Here is a 23,599-nt window from a genome sequence, read left to right as displayed (position 1 = left end):
ATGGTTTAAGTTAGCTGATTTAAAGCACCTTTACCAGGTCAGTACAAAGATTATTCTGAATACGGTGCCATAGTGATAAATACCTTCATCTATTCCTTTTTATAGACAGTACATAATAAAGATTGTGTACATGATTATGTACATGGTCATAGCCATCTCCTAAATCCTTGATGCCCAACAATGCCCTCTCCTATCTGTGACTATATTTAAGCGTGTGTTAGGAATCCTTTGTGACTGTCCAGCCTCCTATAATCACAGTACTAGTAATGGATCACAAGATATTAAAATAAATGTTGCAGATGCTTAATCCAGTCAAGCAGACATCCATGATAACTCAGTTCTTAATAAAAGAAAAATAAGAACTCTCTTTGGAATAACCTGATTCTTACATTCTTGTGTACGTGTGATGAACTATTTCAAATTGTGCTCTAAGCCCCAGCAGCAATCACTCTTTCTCACATCACGCACCATCTTCCTCTAAGCAGCACAGTAGGGATAACAAAACCCATTTTAGTCTCCATTTGAGTTTAATTCCCAGCTGGAACTTGAAATGAGGCTGTAAAGAACTTGAACTTGCAGCAGTGATTATTTCATACATGCATGTAAAAGCATTCAGATGCAATAGTGGTGTTTCCAGCTGTTACTCGGAAGGCATTCACTTCTATGGGAACATAGACAACAGAGTATTATAACTCAGCATACGGTTACCTTGAGCACAGGGAAGTCAGCTAGGTTTTGTTGTACTTTACTTTATGCATAATAGAGGATGACAGGCAGCACATAGGATGATCAAAGGATTTTTTAAAATGACCCATAGAGCAACATTTCCACAAGAAGCTCCTAAATTAATACATAAAAAAGGTCAGCAATGTTATCTGAAGAAAATAAAGGCAAAGATTGATAATGTGTAATAATATATAACTAAATACATTACGAGATAAGTTGATTAGGATGATAAAATATTTCTAAGAAAAAGAACAGATGTCTCCAGTGTCCATATAACTTCCTAAAACCATTAGGCTTTTCGGAAGACACATTCATTTTATTCGAGGCATCATTTATTATTTCACTATTAAAGTACCAACTTGTACTCCATGGACATGAATAAATGATTGTATCTACTGCTATATTTTGTAGACCCAGCATTCAAATAGGAATAAGTTAAACTTTAAAGGAATGAGAGAATGGTTGCTGGAGGCTATGTGACTGGTAAAAATCAACACAAGAAATATTTGAACTTGGGTTCTTATAACATTCTTGCTCTCTGGTAGAAAGGTTGGATATTAGTAACTCACTGTCCTTCCACAAGATCTAGGTTATTACTTCCATGATTACTTAGAGATAATTTGAGGGACTCAGATTAATTCTGAATTAATCACTCAAAGCTTATCTAAAGCATTTTTTTATAAGCTTGACCATGACTATGGTATGATTTTAACTTTCTTTGTGTAAAGATGTGGTGGCCTGCCAGTGAGACAAAGAACAGGAGACAGGATCTTTCACTTTTCCTGATAAAATACCAGCGTTGGCACCAACATCACTAGCATCCAGCAGCACACAGCTGTTCTTCCTGTTAATAACACAGAATGTCAGCATCCACATAGTGTCTGTCTTAGATTAAGCATTACCATTTCTCACCAGATTCCCTCCAAATATCTCAGTGTATAATGTTAGGGTATGAATAGTAATATTAAAGTGAATAAAATATAACTGTACATTTCAACAAATAATTATAAAGTGAACACCTGACAAACCATCCAAGTACAAGACATTGTGTGTTACCAGCTCCCAAAAGCTCCTAACACCTTTATAAACTAGCCTTGGAAAAATTCCACCAAAAAGAAGCTGGACTTTTGTGCACCCAGCACCACTCATCCACCAATACCTTATCGAATCCCATTTGAGAAATTGTGTCTTAGGAAACTAGATAATTTAAGCATGAAAACATTTGGGCAGTAGGTAAAATAAAGGTCTTACGTTCAAAAGAAGGTTTAATGAAAGTATTCAATGTATTTTAAACTAGAATTTTTCAGAGAAATAATTTTATTTTGTGAGTATGCGTCTGTTTATGGAGCAGTGGAGAAAAGAGAAAGAAGCACATGTATTTCTTTTAATTTATAGGTATGTGCAATTGCTCTCGTTTATAAACTACTAGATGCCGGATGCACGAAGATTTGTGCAGAAGGGGCCTTCTTTACCCTGGCTGCCGGCTCAGCCTTTGCTCTGGCCCGGAGCCACCTTTCCACCTTTCCATGCTGCCCAGAGGTCCAGAGCAGCTGGGGCAGTGCAAAATGCCTGCATAGTTGCCATGGTAATGATGCAAGCACCCAATCCCCAGCCACTGTGTGACTATGTATGCAAATTAACCCACCATCTTCATTGGGTTAATTTGCATACTCACCCCTGATTGGCTGTGGGCATCACAGAGATACGGTCAATTTACATCTTTCTCTTTTATTAGTGTAGATTATCAGAAGAACATGGGTTATGCTTAAGTATAGGTAGCAATCTCTGAAAGAAGAAATTTTAAGTTATAACTAGAGAATAAATAAGCTAGTTTAATGCAAAAGCAACATCATTTCTCTTTAGAAATTATTAAGCATTTTAATAATTTAGGTTGCATGAACCTCTCTATCATTATCTCAATTATAAGAAATTAAATACTTATAATTATTCAGAGTGTAAATATTTGAACAAAAATTCCAATATATCCTAATAATTTTTATTGAGAGTATTATCGCTTCTCGGCCTTTTGGCTAAGATCAAGTGTGAGAGTATTATAGCAAAACATTATCAAAGTTAAATGATTATTTCAGATAGACCAAGATAAATTATAAGGTTCAGTGACTGATTTCTTTTGTTATACATATTATTAAATAAGACATGGAATAGAAATATAAGAGAAATAAATTTCATAATGTGTAATTATAAAAGCAAGCAAGCAGTATTCTATAAGTTACTCATTTTTTAGCTAAAAAGATCAAACTCTGTTCTACTGCCCATCAAATTTGGATTTGTAAAGTTTAGAGGGAGTAATGTAATATGCATTATTCATATATATATAAATTATAAGAACAAAGTATTATTGGAAATAATAACTAAATACTTTTTCCTTGAAATCATTATAGTGGACTATGACTTTCACAGAGATAATTCTATGTTACATTATATGTTTTTCAAAATTAATCAACCATCGGTACAGAGGTCTTGTAGATTATTTCATTGTCATTTATTCAATAAATAAAGGTAATGACATTTGTAATGACACTAATAATTATACTAACCACTTATTGAGTACTTGATATAGGGCTGGGATGCTAAACATACTATATGGTGCATGCCTGTTTGTTTATTTAACTTTCCTATCAACTTATATATAACAATATTATTATCATCCCCATTTTTAAAATAACAGAAGTGATTACTTAGCAAAATGATGTAGCTTGCCAAAGTAACACAGGTAGCAAGAGTCAAAGCCACATTCAAATCTAGAATTGCCTGACTGTCTAGTACATAGGCACTGTGCTCTATAAAGATAGATATAGGCTCTTTTTATATGATTCATTATGTGATCTAGTTGGAGTTTTCTTTTTAAAAAACTCCCTACTAATTTAAATAATTATAGGAAACTATAGGTTAATAATTAATATTTTGGTATTTATTATAATCAGCTGTTGACTTCTTATTAATTTTTCTTCAATAGCAAGTAATTTATCTAATAAAGCGGTAATATGCAAATTGACCATCACTCCAACACACAAGATGGCTGCCCCAAGGATTGGGCCTAAACTGGCTGTCAAACATCCCCCAAGGAGTCCCAGATTGGAGAGGGTGCAGGCTTGGCTGAGGAGCACATTTCCTCCCAACCTTGAGTGCATGGATTTCATGTACCAGGCCTCTAGTATGTATATAAGAATATCTTAGAGGACTATTAGATTAACTTTGGAATCTTCTTTATACAAAGTCAGTTCTTTGTGATCCCATAACAAATTTCTTGGCAGATGATTTTCAATGAATTATTTATTTTTATTTAGAAAAAGGAATGAAAGTAAATATTGGAAACATGAAGTTTTGGAGCTCAACAACACCACCTGACTAAGAGTCTAAATCCAACTCTTTACATCCATAGATGCAATCCTTGGACCATTTGTTAATTAATCTGTGATTTTGGATAGTTAGAGATTACATCTACATTGTGTGTAATTTTTATTAATAATTTTTCTTTTAATGTATCTCGAAAGTTGTCTTTTATTAATCTGGCCAGAAAATAAATCCCTGCCTATTGCTATATTCATCTTTCTGGAAAGAAATATATATTTAAAGTTCACCACATAACTACAAGCTTATATTTTAGCCAAGTGTAGCTATTAGTACTAAATATCAATCAAATCCTATACTGTTAGTTTTATTACTTGTATTTCTTCATTCTATGGTATTTCTCCATAATTGGTCATACATGGTGTATACTTCTTGATGTGGTCTCAACTGCTCCTGTTACATTTTAATCTATATTTTCTTCCTTCCCTTTGCCATTTTATTTCTAGTGCATCAGTCCACTTAAACTGTTAAGTTGCATGTGGCCAATAACTACCTATTTGTCAAAGCCAGGATGTAAAATGCAATATTATTTGTATTGATGACTATTTCTCAAACTTGAGCCATGTGTTGACTTCTTTAAGAGAAACAATCATTGCATACCTTCTTTTCTAACATAAACTATTTTTAATATGATGCTACTTATATATACCCAAACATAAAACCAGGCATAAACTTCCTATGCCTCTAGCTCATGTATGTATGTGTGTGTGTGTGTATATATATATATATATATATATATATATATATATATATATATATATATGCTCACTGACCACCAGGGGGCAGATACTTAATGCTCAAGCATGGAAACATGGAACAGACTGATGAATTTAAGAGGGAAGGGGGGAAGGATTGAGCCCTCTTGAAATCCAGACTCCTTGGGGGTGTCGGGCTGTGGGTTTTGGCCTGATCCCCACAGGCCAGGCCAAGGGATCCCACCAGTGCACAGATTTGTGCACCAGGCCTCTAGTAAAACTATAAAGCCGAACCCAATGTACAAATGACACAGAACAAAACCAACAAAATTTGAGTCATTTACTGTGACATGATATTGTTTTGCTGATGTGACAACAGTTCAGTTTGCCTGTATTTTCTGTGGTATATGATCCAATTCTCCCATCACTTTTGTTTAACAAGCATAAAAACTTTTGGCTTCCATCCCTTAGCTACAAAGCTTCCTGAGTGCACTAAGCCAACTTCTGTTGTTCTCTCACTGCCCACAATGATGGCATCTAAACATTGGAGCCCATGTGATCATAAATAATCATGCAGATCTCAATTACTTGTCTGTAGACTGAAAGTCTGCCTTTTCTTCCCCTTAATGTGTCTTTTGACTTTGGCAATTTGTCTTTACCATCCTATGGTACTTACTTCACACATTGATTACTTCAGTATTCTCCGCACTGTCTTTGCTGTTTCCAATCTCTCTTCTTCAACCTACTTGTATGGTATTTTCAAACTAATTTTTCTAAAACTCAGTATATCACTTAGAATCAATCCTATGATTGTAAAATGTCATTTAATCTCCTCCTCACCTCTTTGTCTCACCATGCATTCTCTGTTTTATTCTCCCCCTCATTCTTTACCATTCTGTCACATAAATACTCACCCAGAGGCAAACACTGCAAATCTGTGCTTCTGTCTTCTTTCTTTTTATTTCCTTTATTATACTATACCCTTTTAACTAGATGTGCTCCACCTAAATCCTGCTGGGGCATAAACTGGAACAAACTGGGGTGTGTGGAAAGTCTAAGCCTAAACCCATACTGAGAACTCCTTAAATTCATTTTATTTATGGTGATGCTGCATTTTTTTCTCTAAGTATTCTAAGCATGTTGAGTTGTCGTCTTATGTGCATGTGCAGATACTATATCTACATAACTTCTCACACAATGCAGAATGTAGAAAATGATAGTGTAACACTGAGCTTAAAAGCACAGACTTAGGACTCAGAAGGAACCAGATTCAAGTTGCATCTCTATCTCTTATTACCCTGGTAAGTTTGGAGATTCAACCGAATATCTCTGAGCTTTCCCATTTGCCAAGTGGATCCTTGTACTTACCTCCCAGTCGTGATATGAAAGTTAAAGATCATGAGGGTGAAGTGATCAGAAATTGTGAAATAAACTAATCACCAGGATTTGGACACTTGATATATTTGCCAGTATTTTGCAATTGCAGATAATGCTGTAATGATTGACTTTCTGCATTTTTTTATTGTTGGAGGTATATGTATGTTCAGGTATATTCTCAGATATCTGATTGCTAGATGAAATAATGAAAGCATATGGAGTTTATGATATATGTGCATATTCTCCAACACTGAGTAGTGCCTTGGAATTTCCACTATCAATATACAAGAGTAACTCAAACCAATAGTACTCAGTAGTGGTAACTTTTATCATGAATTTGCTGTGAGCCTAGTTAATGCTTTATGAATGTCATATGAACCCATTCATTAATTTTTTTCCTTCCTTGTATTATCTGTAGTTTGTAAGTTGGAGCAGCATCAGCCACAGTGGAAGGTTCAGAAAGGCCAATTTCATACCCTAATTGTCTAGAAAAAAAAAGAAGAAGAAGAAGAACCAATGCCATAGGAAGCAGAGAGATCATAATGAGTCACATATGTGTGGTCTCTAGCTCAGCTCCCTCCTAAATCCCCAGGAGCGTTTTCCCACAAGAATTATCTTCATGATGTATAATGAGAGGATACAGGATGCTGAGGAGTGAGAAAGGGACTCCTTCCTCTCTGTAAGGGATGGGGCTAGGGAAGATTGTTTCATTGTGTGGGAGCAGAAGAATATCATTAATCTAATTGTTCTGCACACAGTCCCAGCTCTACACTGCTGGGCTGCTAATGAGATCCTGGTCCTCCTCTGGAGGCCTCAGCTTTCTCATCTGAAAAATGAAGGGGTTGGCCCTGGTGATCTCTAGGGGGTCTCTTCTAGCTCCAACCATCTGAATTGAAGAAAAGCTTTAAGCAATTTAAAAGTAGCCAAAATGGAAGAAAAGTAAGTTCTGTGTATTTATGTAGTACTAAAGAGTCGATTGTACAGAATGTGACTGTTGACTGTGCAACAAAGCACAAACCAAATGGACAGAAAAAGAAATGGGGGTACCCTTAGAATTCTCTTGGTTTTACTAGAATGAAACTACCAACTTATTTTTTTAATCGAAAAAGTTAATTCTAAGCAATTACCAAAATTGGCTCTGAGTGATATTTCATATTTACCTTGATAGCCATTGTTTGGCAAACAATGCAGCCATTTCAAGAATTATTGCAGAAAGTTGTTGCAAGTGTCAGAAATGATGGCTCTGTTAGACTCAGTCTGATTGTCTCCATCAGTGTAATTACAAAATGGGACAGAGAGGATAAAATGAATTTAAGATAGAATACTCTTTTCTCTTACAATATATAATTGCTACCTCTGTCTTTAATTCTTAAATTTTCTCTAAGATGTCAATTCACTCTGATTCCTCATCTTTCATATATGCTCTCTCATTCATTGCTGTTTTCTGTTGCTTTATTACAGACCTTTATTACTTTTCACCTAGCCCACTGCTATAGTCTCTTAATAGTTCTCTTTTCTCTGGTACATTACCTTGCACTGTACTTTATTCATTCCTGCCAAGGTGTCTCCCCCACCTCTACAGTTCAACAGTGATCATGCCACTTCCCACCAATAAAATTCTTTAGTTTGAAATTTTGGATCCTCTGTCATTTCAGGATCAATCAGTTTTTCCTACATCATCGTCCCTCTTCTTTCTTATCACCTTTAGACTATAGTCAATTTGGACTATTCAAGGCACAAGAAGGTAAAAATGTTCCTTGAATAAATAAGTAAATAAAAAACTCTTGTTTGATTTTTTAACCTAGTATTTTCCCAACTTCCTTCATCACAGATATCTTGAGAATTATTATTTTCAAGGAGATGTAGGTTATATCTGTAGAGGGGCTGAAAAGTGCAGTTTGAAAAGGAAAATTAATTAAGATCCATAATCAATTGACATATTACTTATATTAGGACAGTACCAATTTTTACAAAGGAAAGAAAATATTCAGCATTAAACAGAAAAATAAGAGGAAGTATCTATCTCATCAGAAGAAAACAACTGGGCATCTTATAAAATCATTGATTCACCCCAAGTAGTTACTTCTGGGAAGCCAGTTGTAAAGTGTTCCCAGTGACCATGATCAGGAATGGTACCAGTATGTTGGACACAAAATCTAGTGTCAGATAATTAAGGTCATTGGCTGTATTAGAAACTTAAAAGGAAACAGAAAAATGAAATCTAGCATAGTCATTTGTGTTGATAAAGTGCTTATAATTAGTAATGTTTATGTTGATATGATCATTGGAAGGCTTCAATCCAAACTACCATACGAAAAAAGAATCCATTCAGAAGACATGTATACTGTTTTGAAATCTGTATTAAATATAAAGTATAAACTCTTGGGATCTACATGACATTGGGCTTCAAAATTATATGCAAAGATGCTGCTCCAAACTCACTAGCAGCAACATAGATGTCCTAATTTATTGTAACATTAGTGGAGACAGAAATTCAATCTTGGCTTTTTTTCTTATTAAACCACTGAGAATATATTGCAAAAAAGTTACTATTGTGTAACAAAATGCAAAGATATTAAGCTTCTTATTAGTTTACTTTCCCACATTCCCTACATCCCAACAGCTAAACACCTTTATCTTTAGTTCAATGTTCAAATGTGTCAGGGATGCTTTGAGGTTAGTGGATTCCCACTTCATAAGGACTTTCTGACAAACAGTAAAACCTCCCTGTTTTTATAGCTAGTCTTAACATATTTACCCCTGAAAACAGTTAAGATGGCCAACCAACCCATATTCTTGAATTTCCCCCATTTCTTCTTTCCTCTGTGCCTCCAAGCAAGCTTACCTTACTATCCTAAAACAGTTTCAGTCAATCCTGCTCACTCTTTGAGGCTCTGTGCTGTCTTTCTTCTTCCTTTCCTGGTCCAGTCTCTGGACGTGGTAGTTAAAATAGAATAGGATGCTGCCTCCCAGGCATTGTCACTCATTCATCAGTTGCTTGTAAACTAATTTCTGTTTCCAAAATCCTCCTGAAAGTCAGAGGCTGCAAGTCTCATGATCAAATCCAGTGACATTTATTTACTTTGCAGCCTCCTTCCTGCTGCTGCAGCATTTGTCACTTTAGTTAACACCTTCCCTCTTTGAATTTGTGACTGTTTTCTATCACTGTCTATGTCTGCTTCCTTCCTCACTGGCCTTACAAATGCAGGCATTCCCTAGTTTGCTCTCCCTCTCATCTCTACTCATTATATTCACTTTACATGGATGATTTCATTTGATTAGCCCACATTTTGCAGGAAACTTACAAATTTAGACTATAGAACTGTGACATACAGTCTGTCTAGACCTATCTATTATGCATCTCTAACTAAAGTCTTGCAGAAAACATAGCATTCTTAAATAGAATGCATTTCCCCTAAAACCTGAACATCATTTTTTACTGTTTTTTCTCTGTGATCTTCTATTTAAACTCTTAACATATACTCTAAGAGTACATCTGTTTTAAAATCTGTAATTTCCTCACCCTCCCCTTCCAAGTTCAATCCTTCATCACTTTCCCCCCTTGATTATTATAATAACCTCCTAATTGGTCTCTGTCTCTAGTTTATTCCTTTCCTGTTACAGTCCTGGCTCAAACCATCCTACCTCTTGCATTTGAGTGCTTAGCTACAGCACATAGCTAATTACACTTGTGATAGTTTTTTGGAATAGTTTTTGTACCATCAAACATGAACATTTGCAACATAGTTCTGTCTCATTTTTAAACAATATGGTTGAATTTCTTATTGAAAAATATATGTTCATTTTAGAAAATATCTAATATATGTAAGCAACAAAAAAAGAAAGTATCCTAAAATTTAATTTCCCTTGCTGCCCATTATCATAACCACAGCAGACTGGGTCATTTCCAAATGCATCTGGTACTTTCATGTTCCATTCTTTCCATGTTATTTACCTCCCATCCTCCAATACCATCCCATTTCTGGCCATTTAAATGCTATTTAGTCTTCATTGACCATCACAGAATCTTTTTCTAAGACACCTTTCCGGTAGCAGAGATTAGTGATAATATATGTAAAGCACTTTGAATGTCACCCTGGAGTTATTCCTCCTTGGTGTACTTCATATTGTAAAGTCTGTGTTTCATGGTTGTGTAGTTATTGTTGTTTTTAGCCATGCACTTGTATCCAAATCTAAGCTCTAATATCCATAAATGCATCTTTTCTCCTAGGACTTTCAGAATGCTTTCCTTCCAGAAGTAGATAACAGAAATTGTAACATCATACTATTTGCCTGGGATGATGGAATTAAGTAGAGAATTGGGAAATGGGAATGGGAAGAGATTCGAAAGTGGAGAAAATAAAGAAACCCTATTCTTGTTAAGCAAATGATGAAACTCTTACCAGCTCTAAAAGCAAAAACTCTAAATTGATTCACTAGGAGGGTCCTATTGAAGGAGTGGGTTGAACTGAACGTTTGAGAATGTACAATACCAGGAATGGTGGTATCTGTTGTTGAGCTGCTTCATACTCAGCACTATACACCTCAGATACAACAACAAAAAGGCCCAAAGCAGGATTCCATCTCTGTAAAGGTTGGCGGTATTCATCTAGCTTTCTGTGATATCACAGAAATGGCCGTGGAGGGAAGGCATTGAAAACCTGGGGGATTGTGAAGCAAGAAGATGTAGCTGAAGTTCGGGAGCTTTGGCTGCTGAGCAGTGTTAGATATTTCCACCTCCCTGCAGATGGAGAAGCACCACTGCTATTTTGGCAGCATGGCTCCCTGTGGGCAGCTGGGCACAGCTGGATTTTCACTCCATAGAAGCTCTTGGGGAAATGGAAATGGTTTTAGAATGTGTCTTGGCTGCATTGACATGTGTCTGAATGGATGTCTTAGGATTGACTGAAACTCAATAGAGGGTCAGGATTAGTGAGGGCAGGAATACTGCTTCTCTTAGTTGAAGAGCAAGATGAAGGTGGGTCACAGTCAGATGGTGGCATTGGAGATGCTGCCAAGTGGACTGACTGGCTGATGGATGGATGTGGGGTGCAAACATGCAGAAGAGGAGAAAGGAAATGCTTAACATGACTGTGTGAGAGTGTGTGTGTGTGGGGGGGGGGGGGGGGAGGAGAGGGGCGTTGTCCTTTCCTGTGATGAGAATGAAGGGAGGAAAGGTGGCAGAGGCGGTCGACTCGGGTTAAGACCTGACCTTGAAACTGTATGGGAGCTCAAACTTGTCCTCTGCCCTGTTAGGGTCTCCAGCTGGGCTTGAGAATTAAATCGACACAAGACAAGATTAACAGGAAAAAAAGCATACACATTTTACATGTACATGGAAAAATTTGTAAGATAATGAAAACTCTGAAAGTGTCAAAACCTAAAGGCTTTTATACTAGGCTGAACAAAGAGAGGCAATTATGAAAAAGGAGCTAAAATATATATGGGAAGAGGAAAGGAGCTAAAGGATGATGAGTTATTTTAACAGAGTCTGTTATAGAATTCTCTCGACTCCCTGTCCCTGGTGATAAGAATGTTTCCTCCCTCCTGATACAGGAAGGGCATCTTTTACATGGATTTTAATCTCTTCCTCTTAGGGAGGAAAGCGGAGGTCAGAGCACCCTCTTGTATCTGCTGCTTTTCAAGTGCCTTTAGCTCAAAATAATCCTTATTTCAATGTGGCATATTGTGCTGTGGCATGTTTGGCCACCCTTCACTATCTCAGTGTCTGCCCGTAAGGCATCCAAGTGAAGATGCAACGTATGTGTCTGCAATTCAAAGAAGCGGCCTCAACTAGAGAGAGAAACTTAAGATGCATCAGCATAAAATGATAGGAAAGTCTCAGAACTAGTTGAAATTGCCCAGAGAAAGCATATGTACTAGAGGAGGATAAAGTGTTCTGTCCTAAACCATAGGCACCTTAACATTAGAGCGAGCAAGAGAAGAAAGAGCTAGAGCTGAGTAGCTGCACTGGGGTCAAGGTACCCAGTGTCTGCACTAGAACTGAGATTTAAAAGGGTTCCTTATCGACCTATTTATTTATTTATTTTACTATTGAGAAGGTGGTACACGCTTTTACATAATTTCACAACAATCCTGTTGGATGGATATTGACATTCTCCCCTTTTCAAGGGAAGAAGTTGAGACAACTGAATAATAGGTAGTTGAGCTGATTTTCTTCCCTATTACATGAATCCAAAGTTGTAGCCTTGTTTCTGATCGAGTTTTAGCCTCAATCCCCAGGCTGCTTTCAGAATAGCACAGGCTACCATTCATGGGTCCATGTGGATTTCTGTTTTTATTGGAGAGCTTAAGAGCTGGCCCCTGAGTCAGTCAGGCTCTGCCACGTCCTTACTTACCCAGGGAGCCCGTTGGCGATGGACATGCCTCATCATTCTCTGTCCTCTGTAGCAAGAACAGAATCGGAAGTCTTATTTCTGCATATTAATTTCCTCTTAGCTGGGGGATAAAGGCGATCTCACACTCCTGAGAGTGACAACAAGAGCACTGGGACAATGGCTGTTTATATTTTAAGTACTTTAGTGACAGATACAGAATGTTTTCCTGACTAGTCTCCTTTCTCCTTTCCGACTGCCACTTTGAAGCAATTAAAATGAAGTCATCTGGAGATCCTGTACAAAGAAAAGCTAATTACACTGTGTGGGAAATAGAAAATGAGTTGCTGGTGTATTTCTAAATCTACATACTTACCTTTTGGTAGAATTGGCCTATTTACCTGTCCACTAACTAGAGTATGTAAGATGTAATATTTTGGGGTTTTGTTTTGATTCTTGTTAACATTTTTCTATAAACAGTTTTCAGTCCACATTTCAGCTCCCATCCAGCCGCGCAAGTCAGTCTAGTGTTTTTGATCTCTTCTCTTGCCGCACCCTTATCTTGCACTGAAACTTCTAGAAGGCTTCTTATCTGTATCAGTCACCAGCCACTGATGTGCCCATTTTCTATTCATTATGGCACCTTTAAGCCCCTTCATTGCATTGTATCCAAGATAAGGGAATCTTTGGGTTTTAATCTTTGGGAATCGTAAGTGATTTAGTGCCAATCTCCCGGGATGCATCTCATAGCCCTTACTCCCTCACTAGCACCACTCAGAACTTCTTTATCCTTTCCTTCCTTTTCCCTCTCCCTGTTAGCCCTCAAAGATCCTTTCCCCCTCAATAGATACCTCACATTTTCTCATTCATGAGATTAAAGGACAAATCTATTTATTTCAGGCAAGTCTTGCTTTCAGCCTTGCTAAACCCATTGGGGCACATGCTTTATACGACAGCCTAAAATATATGAGAGAAAAACACACAAATTAATATCTCAAGAATTATTTTACTACTGTCTTACCTACACTTAAATGCAGTGATCACATATTAGCCTTCCAGTACCCAGACAAAATTAACCTTAAACACTTTCTCATAAGCTTTCTTCTTCAGTTCTTTAATAATTTATGATATTTATTTCTGGACCTTATCTAAATATTCTCCTTTTTAAAATCCAAAGATCAAAACTGGAATCAGTTCTATGATAATGATTTGAATAAACCAATTATACTTTCATCTCATATGTCTCTTCATTTTTTTTTTAATTTTATAAAACACATCTAGATTTGAGACCAAGACACTTTCCTATATTTTCTAGAGTTGTTTTCTGGGCATTTGTACTTTCTTCCTCTTCGTAGTAAAATGTGCTATATCAGAGTATTATTCCTGGAGCCTTGCTTTTTCTGACTAGAAAATATGTCCATTTTTTCAGGTATTTTATAAAACTAAAAGAGTGACATAGGAAGCAGAGGACAAAACATGATACCAAAGAGAAATTAAATTGGAACATCAAATAGGTCAGGCATTTGTTTTTTTAATTCTAAACTAGAATATGAAATAGCTAAGAGTGAGCAATAACAACTTGAGAGATCCAATACAATGTCAACATGCTTTGTGTTCTTTGATTTTGGCACTTTTCCCCAATTATTTCTTACTGAAATGTCACCTGTCCTATTAGTAGAAAAAAATATGCATCTCCAGAGTACTGCAGCTATGTTGTGATAGAATCAAAGGACCACAGAAAGGTAGAGATAAAAGTAGCTTTGGAGAGCTTAGTCTAATCTAACAACTGGCAAGAAATCACACCTGGCTATTTCTGAGACCTAGAGTGAAACCTGTGATTAGAGGATCCCAATTCAGTAAAGTCAAAGGAATGTGTTTTTTCCATTAGACAACTAGAGATAAAAATCTCTTATCTGTCCTGTGAGCAAGTTTTGCAACCCTTTTGAGCCTGTGGTGATAATACCACCAACCAGTTTGACTTTTTATAAGGAATGAATTAGATAATGTCTATAAAGTATCTATCAAATCAATAGTTCAAGTCACAGAGTAGATCTCTTTCTTTACTTCAAGCATTGCCATTGCCTTTCAGGGTACCCCAGACTTTAAACTACAGAACCTTTGACTATTGAAACCAACAACCATCTAACCCTAAATTTTCCTCTTCTCCAAGTCAATAGAATTCTTCTCATTCTCATTGTCATCAGTCTTTTTGGCTATGTCAAGTTCCCAAGTTCATTACCATCTTCCTGGTTACCATGGCTGGTACCCACTAGTTCACAGGAGGCCCCCCCTCTGAATGACATGTGTGCAGTGTCCTGTGGTAGGACCCACCATTCCTCTGAGTGTATGTTTTGCTTAATGCTGCTTTCTTATATAACCAATTTGTACAGGATTATTAGAAACATTATGTTACCCGGACACTCAAAGCAGTGACATGGTCGAATGCGTTTCAAGTAATTTCATAACCTAGGGGACTTTTTTTGTGGTTTACCCAATATATTTTGAATTAAGATTCCATACTCCAGTTAGAACAAAGAAGGCATTTTAAATGTGTCTAGCGATCCAGTGGCCACAAAGGCCAGTCTTGCTTCTTGGTGTCCAGAAATTGTGCCACATTTGATATGCTTTTATGAAAATTTTCCCTGTATTTAAATAGTTGCACAGGTGTTTTTTGTTTTTTTTTAAGTTCCAGAAGTCTACTTTTAATATTTTAATTACAAATCAAAAAAATTTAAAGATTTGGTAGATAATTTGTCATCTATGAGTATTTTCGGTCATTGAATTTCATGGACCTTAATCTAAACTGAAAACAAATAGTCTTCCTCCCTTTATCTCACCAGACTATGATATAATCAGATTGTAAAACAGGGAAACCACCTTCTCATCATCCTTTCCTTGCAATTTGCTGTTGCAGAAGCATATGTGAGGCCCTTTGATTTATTTCCTCATCTAGAAAATGTTTAAGTCACGTGAAGATTTTTTAAAGTCACTTTTAAATCTGAGAATCTATGATTCTGTGGTTTCTGTACCACTCCTAAAGCTCTTACTGATACAGAGGTAAATTATATGCATTGTTACACAGATCTGCCAGTTTAAAAACTGACACAGTCCAGCTGTCCATGGCCTGAAAATGATACTCTATTAAGGTCAATTCAGCAGATGAATGTAGGTCCAATAAAGCTCTGGAAGATATTAATTCTAAAACCGTGGCTCATAATTTCAAGATGGTATCTCCATAGCTTCAAACTTGGTGTAATTAAATGTGAAATGGTCTCATTTTAACATGGAAGGAAATGAGCTTTTTGATCAAAAGAAAAGATTTTTCTACTCAGTTTCTATAATTAAATTGATTGGGGTGACATTGGTTAATGAGATTATATGTATTTTAGGTACATAATTCTATAATACATCATCCGTATATTCCATTGTGTGCTCAACATCCAAAGTCTAGTATCTTTCTATCATCATGTATTTGACCCCATTTGTCCTGTTTAATCTATTTCACACTCCCCCCCCCCTCTCCTCTAGTAACCACCCTTCTGTTGTCTGTATCTATGAGGTTTCTTGTTTGTTTATTGCTTTGCGCTTCCTATTCCACCTATGAGTGAAATCATATGGTTCTTGCCCTTTCTCCATCTGATTTATTTTACTTAGCATAATACTCTCAAGATCCATCTATGTTGGCGCAAATGGCAGTAGTTCATCTTTTCATATGGCTGAGTAGTGTCCCATTGTCTATTCAGTTTTAACTGGTAATTTTCCTTTGGAGGAGCTTGATAGTGGTTTAAGGAATAAAAATAACAAAATGACAAAACTGTTAACGAATTAACCAGCCTGGGGAGATAGGAGGATTCTGACTTTTGTTTGCAATGGTCAGAAAGATTTCAGAGGATACCCGCAATGGAAACTTGTGCCCTCCAGGATGCAGCAGCCGTCACTGACAGAAGAGAGAGGGAATAAGCAAATATCAAGTCACACACATTGTGTTTTATTTAAGGAAACGTCTCCTTGTGTAGGCAGTGATGTGTTTAAAAGTGAGACATGTCCTTTTACTTGTTTCTATTTTAAGTGATTGCTTTGACAGGTCATTTGATTTTTTTTAAAAAAAAATCATTTTCTCTCCTGCAGATTCAGTAACGGCCCTTAAATGTCTGATTATGTCACATTTTCAGTGAAGACAACACTGTGGTTTGCCTCCATGGAGAGCCACAGTCAGTGATGGCTGCAACTAGTGACATGATTGTCATGGAACCTTGCAGGGTACCACTGATTACTTTATTGGTCATCACTTCCCAGTGAGGAAATTACAGATGTTGCCTCTTAACACATCCTTTGCAGTTTGCGCTTGCAGAGTGCTTCTAAATTGTCAGAGAGGAGGGGGGGTGAGTGGGGACTAAATGAAAAGGTAAAAGGGTTAAGCAAGAAAATATATATAACACATAGATACAGACAACAGTGTGGTGATAGCCAGAGAGAAAGGAGGATGGAGGGTAATCAGAGATAGGCAAAGAGGGTTGGGGAGTGGGGGGCGGGAATGGAGACTTTGCTTGGGAAATGGGCACACAATACAGTGTGCGGGTGACATTTTATTGAGTTGTACACTTGAAACCTATATCTGAATAACTTAGAAAAATTAACTTGTGCCCACAAAGAAATTATTATTTGTGCTATTCTTAGCAGGAAGCAAGGAAACAGCAGCGGCAAGACCACTTGTATCCACTCTACCTAGCTATGTGTGATTATTAGAAAGATTATTTCTACAGTACTATATTGAAAGATTGTGGTTAATATTTAACCTACATTTGTAATCAAAATCTAACATTTGCAACCATGATAAATAGGTGATAAGTACATAATTGGATACATACATGCATACATACATACATAATAGGTAGATAGATGATTGATAGATAGATAGATAGATAGATAGATAGATAGATAGATAGATAGACAGACAGAGAGATAGATAGACAGATAGGAGTTAGTACTTCTCTCCTAACAGGGAACATTGTAGAGGAACCAAGTTTTTAACAAGGTTGTTAAGATTAATTACAGATCACCTTCAACTTAAAACCAGACAGGAGGGAGTGTTAGTGAGGATGAGATTGGTGATAACAGTAATGACAATAACTAACATTTATCCAGGCCTTGTTTTATATCTGGAACTGTGCTAAGCTTTTTTAAAGTTTATCTTTATTGTTGACAGCATTACAGATGTCCCTCTTTTTCACCCCACTGACCTCCTCCACCTTGCTCCCAACCTCCCCTCATAACTTCACCACACTATTGTCTGTGTCCATGGGGTATGCATATGCTCTTTGTTTGATCTCCTTCCACCTCCTCTCTTCCCTCTGAGATTTGTTATTCTGTTCCATGCTTTCTGTCTCTGGATCTATTTTGTTCGTCAGTTTATTGTGTTCATTAGATTCCACATATAAGTGAGATTATGATACCTATCTTTCTCTGACTGTTTTATTTCAATTACCGTATTTTTCGGACCATAAGACACACCGGACCATAAGACGCACCAGTTTTTAGAGAAGGGAAATGAAGAAAAAAAGATTCTGAAACAAAAAGTTCAGTGTTACCACTACAATGTGTAAACCCATAAATCATGCAGAGACTTTCTATGCTTTCTTTGCATAGTTTATGGGTATCTACACATTGTAGTGGTGAGAGAAGAGGCTGGAGAGTGTTTTACATTATGGTAAATGTTATTGGTTTGGTATCACAGAAAGTCTCTGCATACAATATACCGGTATGAAGTTTGTTGCAGTACAAACATTTTGACAGTTACCGGTATAATAGTATGAAGAGAAATTCTGACGTAGCGGCGTTATCAATCAGGGCATCCAGCGGAGGGCGGAGTTTACTGGTGGGCGGAGATCTACAGTACGCCTCCCCAGTAGTCAAGCACAGCAACAGAGGGCGGAGAGGAATGATTGGGGGAATAGACGCGGCATTCTTCCGGGCACGGAGTACGGGCCAGCAAGGGGTACAGGCGATGATTACGGTTTGGATTACGCAGTTACCGTACACCGCACCTGGGCTGACATGGAGATATGGCTGCAGCGAGGGCATGGAGGCTGACTACCATACATGGGAACTCCTCTACCACTCGGGGTTTACAGAGCGGGGCAGACACTCAGGGCACGGAGGAATGGACAATGGCTGCAGCAAGCACACAGAGCCGGGCAAGCACACAGAGACCACACAGAGCCGGGCAAGTAAAAAAACTTTTTTTAAAAGTATATGTGTAGGCTATATTTGGACCATAAGACGCAGGGACTTTTCCCCCCCACTTCTGGGGGGAAAAAAGTGCGTCTTATGGTCCGAAAAATACAGTAGTATAATAGTCTCCAATGTTAAGGTTTTTGAATGTATTCCCTTAATTCTTTTAACAATCTCATTGTTCCTGTGCATAAGGAGAAATTGTACGGAAAAAGATTAAGTATTTGCTCAAGTTTTGTAGCTGTATGTGCTGGAACTGAGGGTAGAAAAAAGGGCAAGCATTACTTCAGAGCTTTTCTGTTTACTTTGTGCATCTAAAATGTGCAAGGAGACCTAAATGTCACCTACACAGTCTCCCTCAGCCTTTTATCCCATCTTCCCCCAATGGCCAACACATTTTATGACCAAACACCCTCCACCACTCTCAGTGTATAGAATAGACTTCTTTGAAAAGTGTTTTTGTTTTTTCCCCCAGTAGTTCCCAGGATTGTTCAAACATGAATTAGACCACTTATTTCCAACTATTCTTTTCAACCAGACCACAGCATGGTTGGCTAGGGGTCTTAAACTAATTCAGATTGCTCTGTGGTATGTTTGAAATAACTATGATTATTGTTTGCCCAGATGTGGCTACTGCGGTCGCACACACACAAATTATTTTGCAGAGGCACAATCAAGTAATATCAGTGAAAGCCAACTGCTCTGTTTGGCCCTCTGCACCTCCAACACCACCCCCGTGGCATGTCTGCAGTTGAACACCAGTGGGCTGCAACAGTGACTCGCAGCCTTGTTTGATTACATATCCCTATTAGCTGGAAAGGTGTGTGTATTTCTTGATTTACAAATTATTTAACAATCGTAAGCACTATTGAAAGCTTACTATATGCCAAGCTCTGTTCTAAGTGTGTAAATGTGACTTACAACACTTCACAGCAGCTCTGTGAAGTAGGTATTATTATTATTAACATCATTGAAAGATGAGGAAATTGAGACATTAAGTGTTTAAAAATGTGCCCTACTTAAAAAGTGTAGCTAGCAGGCGACTGGTCAAGCTTGAAGCCAGGTGGTCTCATGGACCATGGCTATCACAACTGCCTCTATGTGTGTTACTCTCCTGATACATTATATTCTTTATGGGGTGTATGAAAACTAGACATTGTAAAAGAATGAGATACACATTGGTTAACAATTTGCTGAACAAAAGGATAAAATATTTCTCTGGGATGAGCAATGTAAGGATCTCAAGCCTCCTTTTTTATTTATAAAAAAATAACATTGGACAAGGAAGCTTTCCTTAGTCACATTCGAAGGTAAACATACCTTAAAACTTACTGCATATTCTCTACCTAATGAGGAGCAGAAAGCTCAACAAGTAACCAAGTGCCTTGTGTACATACCATTGACAACAGAAATTATGCAAGTCTAAAATAACCCTCCCTTTGACTGACTGGTGTATTAAACTACGGTTTGAAAATGATCCCTACTGTTTGTCCAAGTTCGGTCACTAAGGTGGTCGACACCTGCTCACAATGTCTGTGTAGGGAGTTTGCAGGGGCTACGCCTGGTTGAAATAGGGTACCAGGAGCTCTGGGGCTTGTTGATAAGTTAGCTTTGCGTGGCACTTTCCATAAGACTGACCCAATACCCATCTCCTGCCTTCAACCATGGAGGAGCTGATGGAGCTCAAACCATGACAACTGAGCATGATTGAAATTCGGAATACTCTTGAGTACTGATGAAATATGCCATAGAGAAGAATTTTTATTTTCAACATATATCAGTATGGCATATTTTATTTTTTTATTTTTTTATTTTTTTAATCCACAACACAGAATATTTTTCCCCATTGATTTTTATTTTTTATTTTTTTATTTTATTTTATTTTATTTTTTAGAGAGAAAAACTGGAAGGGAAGGAAGCGGCGGGTGCGGGGGACACAAGGGGGAAGAGAAGCATTGATGTGAGAGACACATTAATCAGTTGCCTCCTACACACACCCTAACAGGGGACAGGGTCAGGGATGGAAATTGATTCTGCAACCCAGATACACATCCTTGACCAGGAATCGAACTACAACCCTTTGGTTCCTAGCCTGATGCTCCAACCACTGAGCTACACCAGCTAGGATACTTTTTATTTGCCATAATTGTAGCTGCTTTTAAGCCAATTATAAGTGCCCATTTTTACTTACACAGGAAATACACAACCTGGAAATGTAGAATATTTTATTGTTTAAGGTGTCACTCTGCAAAGATGGATCTCTTTTAAGCTTTGGAGTCCATAGAAGATAGATCTTTAAGTAAGATGAGCAGGAGACCGTGAAATTTACGAGCTGAAGGGGTAAGAAGTACGCTGAGTCAGGTTTTGTTAAACTAATCTTACGGCTGCCGAGGATGACATGTCAGATATTTCATTCATTTTAAATACCAACCCATTTCTATAAATCTTTTTTATAATGTTAAATACATTAAACAGGTACGAGATCAGCAGAGAGTGTGCTTAAATGTGTCAGACACATTCTTTTGCTTCACTACATACTGTTTCTCTTTCATTTGCCAAAGAGGTACTTATCAGACTATTCATATGGGCTGATCCATGTTTTAGTTTTATTCATGGAGTTTTGTTTATTGCTGCTATTATGCTTATTTGCTTCTTCCTTGCACATTCAGATTCACACCATGTGAAATATCATCCGAGTGTCTCTCCCTCCTCTCTTGCACCAAAAGCAAAAGAAATCTCCTTTTGTAATAACATTTGTCAATGAGAAATACATTTGTCAGTGAGAAAAAAATATGCAGGGTGTATTTAGGGCTCTTTAGCATAAAACTTCCATCTGAAGCTTTATTGTATAAGATAATGTGTTCTACTTCAGGATGTTTAAGGTTGAGTTTCTTTACTGTGTGAATGCTATTCTATTTTCTTTCCTCCCCTTATACCCCCTCCCTGTTTAACAGCAGACAAACCCAGGGAGCCCTGAATGAATCCGATGATCCTGAAACAGGCTGTCTATCTGATAACAAGCCAACTTCTCGACACTTCTATCCTGTCGCCTTGCTGCTTGTCAGCTCACACCTGCTAGTCGTGTGGCTTATTTTAAGTCTCGCATTATTATTAGCCAAATACCAATAACTTTTACTGTTGTGTTCCTTCCTTTTCTACAAATTATAATGGACTTTAAATTATGGGAACAATGCTGTAATATTTCTACATTTTAAGATCCAGAGAATTTAAAACAGATGTTTGAATTGTGTTTCCTTTGTTGTTGTTTTTTCCTAAAATCTAAAAGAAGTACTATGCATTAAGTGAATTATTTTGCTCTTTTGTTCATGGAGAAGTGTTTCCCTCTGTTCACTCGCCCAAGAAGAATTTTTAAATTACTGTCTTTGGAATAAGACAAAGAACAGAATCCTGAAAGCTTGAAGGTCTACACCTCCTGTTCCTCTTCCCGTTAAACGTATCAAAGAAATTAAGACTGAATTTGCACAACACACTGAAACTCTGAGACAAGTCCTAGACATGTGGGAGGTTCCAGATGTTATTTCCACTGTGCTAAAACCATTGCTGTCAGCTGGCAGAACCTTCTGTTTGGTTTCTTAACCTGTTCGTTTTGTCATTTCTTTGCTGCCATTAACCCCCTTCTGTCAAGTAACCCTATGAAGAGAATGGCTATTTCTGTTTTGTAATGAAATTAACCTGTTTGTAACTATGGTTTGGGTTGATGTGGCTTGGAGAGTACTTTCCGATTCTTTTTAACAAGGTCTTGTCTGTGTCTTGATGCCCCGTTTCCGCACCTGTGACTGTACTGTCTGTGCATAGCACTTCTCCTCTATAAAGTGGAGACTCGGACCAGGCTGTTCCAGAAGCCATTTTTTTCTCGTCATTGCACAGTTAAAATAATGAAGTAAAATAGAGATTGAACTTTCCTTTAAAAATCTATAGGGCCAGACTTAATCAATTAAATGCCTTATTCCTAGAACCTGTATCCTTAGGGCTACATATAGATTTTAATGTGTTTTAAAGAAATTAATTTGTGGAAGAGTTATTAAAAAGGCAGATATATTTATGAGATTAGAGTGAAGCTGTATTGTGGAGCAAATTATATTTAAAGAGTTTATTAAACCTTAAATACCTGTTAAGAGCAAAGAGACTTGAATCATCTCTTTTCTGAGGGCAATAATGGTATTGGGCCTGGCCTAGGATTTAATTTTGTAAGATGTATCATCATTTGTGAAAAACGAACAAAAAACAAATGTAGAGTTGAATCTTTGTTATTTTTACTTGGACTGTTGCTGCAACTCTGCATTGAACAAATAAAGCATATTTATTTATTCTGTTTCATGAAGTTGTACTTTTTCCCCTTTTACCAGAGAAGGATGCCGCATAGAGAATGTACTGAAGAATATCAAATGCAGAAAGTATGCTTTCAACATGCTACAGCTGATGGCTTTCCCCAAGTACTACAGACCTCCAGAGGGGACTTATGGAAAAGCTGACACCTAAGTTTTCCAACATGTAAATAAACAGGAACACAAATACGCTTCAGTTGGATGCTCTCTACTTTTTCATTTTTCTTCTATTCTCGTGAATTTGTGGAGGGCGATCATCAGGGATGTTTGCCCAAGTCTAGGAATTACTTGAATCAGTTATCCGCCTATTACTCTGAAAGAAATTAGTTTTTTAGAAATCTTAAATAATATTGTCTTTCCTAGTTCCAAGCTTCTGTGTGTTGACTCTTGCTGATTGAGATCAGCTCAGAACGTGTGCATTTCATTCATGGAGTATTTAATGAAAGACATTCTGAGATAACAGGTGCCATGGGGGACTAGCGGTGACTCAGAGAGCAGTGCTGTCCCTCCAAAATGA

The 23,599-nt window shown here is 37.3% G+C and overlaps 1 protein-coding gene across 4 annotated transcripts in view; it reads left to right on the top strand.

The window, feature by feature from the left end:
• Positions 1-23,284, top strand: part of INPP4B (inositol polyphosphate-4-phosphatase type II B) — a 560,042-nt gene extending 536,758 nt beyond the window's left edge. For 3 of the 4 annotated variants that reach the window (XM_045576850.1, XM_036423483.2, XM_036423489.2), the window contains one exon: positions 21,691-23,064. In XM_045576850.1, the coding sequence (XP_045432806.1) occupies positions 21,691-21,865 (175 nt within the window). In that variant the 3' untranslated portion in view covers positions 21,866-23,064. Of the gene's footprint in view, positions 1-21,690; positions 23,065-23,103 lie in introns of those variants that run through there. The other variant, XM_045576851.1, reaches the window with a different exon arrangement.
• Positions 23,285-23,599: the final 315 nt, after the last annotated feature.

Source organism: Pipistrellus kuhlii, unplaced genomic scaffold, assembly GCF_014108245.1.
Source record: "Pipistrellus kuhlii isolate mPipKuh1 unplaced genomic scaffold, mPipKuh1.p scaffold_m20_p_8, whole genome shotgun sequence".
Classification (NCBI taxonomy): domain Eukaryota; kingdom Metazoa; phylum Chordata; class Mammalia; order Chiroptera; family Vespertilionidae; genus Pipistrellus; species Pipistrellus kuhlii.
Note: the sequence above shows the minus strand (reverse complement) of the source record. Positions and strands in the feature narration are given on the sequence as shown.